The following is a 4248-nucleotide window of genomic DNA, read 5'->3' on the forward strand; positions in this document are numbered from 1 at the left end:
TGGAGAAATGCTTGTGAATAATGTTGCTTGTCTCTTCTCACAGGGGATGCAGGTGGAGGATCCAGAGTGTGATGAGAGTGACCCCGAAGAGGAAGAACAGCCAAACAATGAAGACTTGACCCAAGAAGGGGCAGCTGGAGAGATGGAAAAGAAGATGATGGAAGAGGAGGAAGAGGATGAAGAGGGAGAAGAGAGTGATACAGAGGAAGAGCAACGGGAAAAGATAAGTGTAGAAGAGGAGGACTGGTTCACCTGCTCAGAAGATGAAGCAGAGGAAGATGCTCTAGGTTCATCCAGTAAATCCTCCTTCCACAACTCCAGCCGTCTGCTGCATAAAGATGAGCTGCTGGACATGTTTAAGTCTGTCCACAGCGGGCCCAGGTGTAAAGACGGACAACTGACAGTTGGACTAGTGAGTGAAAAGTAAACTTTACATGTGCCTTATCTATTGTTGTAAAGCTTTTACAATTTTTATCGTGCATAAATTCAACAGGTCGGGTATCCTAATGTGGGAAAGAGTTCCACCATCAACACTATCTTCAGAAACAAGAAGGTGTCTGTTTCAGCCACTCCTGGACACACGAAGCACTTTCAGGTACACGACTACTCTTTAAACCTCTCACTATGAAGCCAGTCGAAACAGCTCCGTACATGTTTCTAGAATTGTAGGACATTTCTGGGATTGCAGGACGTTTCTTGGATTTTAGGATGTTTCTCTGGTTTTAGGATGTTTCTCAGATTTTAGGATATTTCTAGGGTTTTAGGGAATGTTTTGAATTTTAGGGCATTTCTAGGATTTTAGGACAGTAGGGGCTTAGATAGGACCTCTGATGGGGGGTGTAGGGGATCCTCCATTGGCACTTGTTATGACAGACAAGCTCTAGTTTGATGCTGTGTATTCACTCTAGTACCTTATGAATATTATCATTTTAAAAATATATATTAAAAAAAACCTTTCAGTTTCAATTGCTTTATTGTCATTGTAAATTAGAAAATAGCAAAGGGGGCTGATTTGACTGTAAGTTGAATATCAATGAATTAGAGCAATTTTCTCGATCAGAAAGACAACCTAAAGTGTGATTGTTTTTGTTGCCTTTTCCTGACGCGCATCACAGACTCTGTATGTGGAGCCAGGCCTGTGCCTCTGTGACTGCCCTGGTCTGGTCATGCCTTCCTTTGTATCCACCAAAGCTGAGATGATCTGCTCCGGGATCCTGCCCATTGACCAGATGAGAGATCACGTACCTGCAGTCTCCCTTATATCCTTTGTATGTGTATATTCCTGAAGCAGCTTTTATTTATTAGCAGGGTTCCTGCAGTTCCTTAAGAAGTTTTGCAAGCCATTGATTTAATCCATTTAAATTTATACCTTAATTAGTATTAAAATGTTTTAAATCAATCTTTAAAAACTCAAAAAAATGTTTGGGACTTATAAAGTACAATTATATGAATCCTTTTTTTCTGACAAAGCATTTAAAAATTCAAAATAATTAGTAACATTTATCTCTATAAATCTCTAATATCTGTTGATATTAATGCCTCTCACATTACATCAGGCGGATCAGGGTAGCAGAACCAAGAAAAATCATAAATAAAATTACAATATATACATGTACATAAAAAGTACATGCATATATAAATACAAAACATATAGTACAAACCTGCATTCTCAGGCTGAGATTCTCGCGGAGCTTGCAGAAGCTGATCCTCAACTTGGAGAATTTCTTGGCTGCTGATCGTAGTTAGGTCCTTAACAGATTGGTCACGTATGTCAGCTGATCCCTCGGCATGTGTTAGAGGGCACGTATGGTGTCAACATCATCCGACCACGAGAAGATGAAGACCCCGACAGGCCCCCCACTTCTGAGGAGCTGCTTATGGCTTATGGATGTGAGACTTCTGACATTTTTTGTGTTTCTATAGAGAATAAATGAAAATTAGGCTTAATAACATTCCTGTCACTATGCAGGTCTGTATGAAGCTGTGATTGTGATCCAGCTGCCTTACTGTGTTTCCCTTTGTTTCAGACATGAGGGGCTTTATGACATCACATGGCCAGCCTGACGAGTCCAGATCAGCCCGGTACATCCTGAAAGATTATGTCTGTGTAAGTGCCAGACCTGAGTCAGAATTCAAAAACTAGTTGCTAGTCCATTTTGTTGTTTGTTTTGCCTACTTGCGTCTTAGGCAAGGATTGATAGGGCACCAAGAACCATCCATTGAGTACCAAAATGTGTAAACTGCCTGTTTAAAGTCTACAGGCAACAACTTTTTAAGTACTTTTAACTTTTAATGTAATGATGAATCAAATTAAGTTATTTTAATCTATTGATTGCCACTGGTCTGTTAAGTTTACCTGCAGTGTCAGCCACAATAATTTTGGGGTCATTTCTTCTTAAGTTGGTAAAAGCCTTCCTCCCATGCTTTTCTCAGATTTCAGAGGGTTAAAAGGATATCGGTGACCTTTGGCCCTTTAGCTACATAATGAAGTAGCTGTTCTATGCAATTATTATGTATCATTTACTAAAGATAAGTTAATATATGTGCATCCTGAATAGAGCATCCTCTTTCTAACACTCCTAAAAATGTTGACTCCTTACAGGGAAAGCTTCTGTACTGCCATCCTCCTCCACACATTCACGCTGACGACTTCCAGCCGCAGCACAGCAAGTTCCTGAAAAGAGACGCAGACTGCTGCGACCTCTCCACAACAACACACAAACAACAGAAAATCAAGAGAATTGAAAATGTGGTCGACAAGAACTTCTTCCATCAGGTACAATACACGTACTATTTAGATTCAAAAAACAGTTAAAAACCTTATTCAGACAGGCATTAGAGCATACAGTCTTTTAATCCTGTGCTTTACCCACTTTCACTTTATCTTGGATTTATTTTGACTTATTTGCTTTTGCGTGTGTGTTTGTGAAGCACTTTTTGACTGGTGTCTGTGAAAGGTGCTATATAAATAAAATTTGCTTCGCTTGCTTGCCAGATAAATGCCCAAATCGTATTATAGGTATGCGTCTGCAGCAGATGGCTCTTTACTGTGATTTTAAATGTGTGATCTCTGTCTTCAGGAGAATGTGCGGGCGCTCACCAAGGGGGTTCAGTCTTTCATGGGCTACAAGCCAGGCAGCGGACCTGTTGGCCCAGGAAAAGCTGGATCAGAGACAGTGGTGGGGAAACCCTGGAAAAAACATGGCAACAGGAACAAGAAAGAGAAAGTACGCCGTCTTACCAAGCATCTGGATGCCTGATGATGATCTGAAATCAACGCACGTTTAATTTCAGGTCATTTCAGCAGGAGTAGAAGAACCCTGGACTACAGCTCATCCATGATTCCAAAGGAATTAATGCTGAGTAGTGTCTGTAGATGGATGAAAGCCCCTAAATCCTGTGTGAATGGAAAGGTCAGGCTATCTCGATATTAATAAATGAGGTGCATAATCTGTCATCTACAGCTCTGGTTAGAAAATCATATTGGTGCAAAGCATTCCATCAACTGGATCACCAGTTGTACACCAGATCCAAACATGTTTGGAAATGGACCTAACATCCACAGGGTTTGAATTTTATATGACATTGAACAGGACAGTTTGTATTTTAAGGAATTTTAAAGACACATCATCTGAATAAACAATTAATTACTGTATGTTTGATAATGACTTTAACCGTACATACACGTGATTAATGTAACTAAGATGGAATATAAAAACAGTTGAATATTTTCATGTTAGTTGATCACTTCTTCACTTGATTTCTGTGAGGTTATCATTAGTTAATGCTGCACAGTGCAGCTGTGGAAACAAAAACGTTATTTGTATTTATAAATGTTTGGAAAATTCAAATCACATATTTAAAAAGTTACTAATCTAAGTGGGCCTTTGTATTCATGTAGTGGTTCAACTTTTTGGTTTCAAAATTAGAATAACTAAGTCATGTCAGGTGTCATGGAGATTAAAAAAACTGACTGACTTTATACAGTAATTCAGAATTTTTTGAGTGAAAATGTTTAACTTGACAAACTCATGTAGGGAACAGTAGCTTCTATATGAAACAAGATAAACATGTACACATACAGTTTGTGTATATATAACGTAACATAGGCTAACATATTCATTGTATGACAAATATAGTAGGAACACAACATTAAAGTATTTTAGGGGGTTAAATCAGTATAAATTTAGAGAATTTGAAACACCAGTAATGTAATCTATATGACCTGATCATGTAATAGAAAAATAA

General features: G+C 38.7%; 1 protein-coding gene across 1 annotated transcript; it reads left to right on the forward strand.

Annotated features, from left to right (window-relative positions):
• Window positions 1–43: 43 nt before the first annotated feature.
• Window positions 44–3731, forward strand: LOC121963719 (large subunit GTPase 1 homolog; the record flags this gene model as incomplete). Its single annotated transcript, XM_042513976.1, has 7 exons — window positions 44–412; window positions 494–595; window positions 1116–1259; window positions 1767–1890; window positions 2028–2107; window positions 2603–2776; window positions 3081–3731. Coding segments are annotated over 7 exons (1173 nt in total), but the record flags the coding sequence as incomplete, so codon positions are not given.
• Window positions 3732–4248: the final 517 nt, after the last annotated feature.

This window comes from Plectropomus leopardus, unplaced genomic scaffold, assembly GCF_008729295.1.
Source record: "Plectropomus leopardus isolate mb unplaced genomic scaffold, YSFRI_Pleo_2.0 unplaced_scaffold12235, whole genome shotgun sequence".
NCBI lineage: Eukaryota > Metazoa > Chordata > Actinopteri > Perciformes > Serranidae > Plectropomus > Plectropomus leopardus.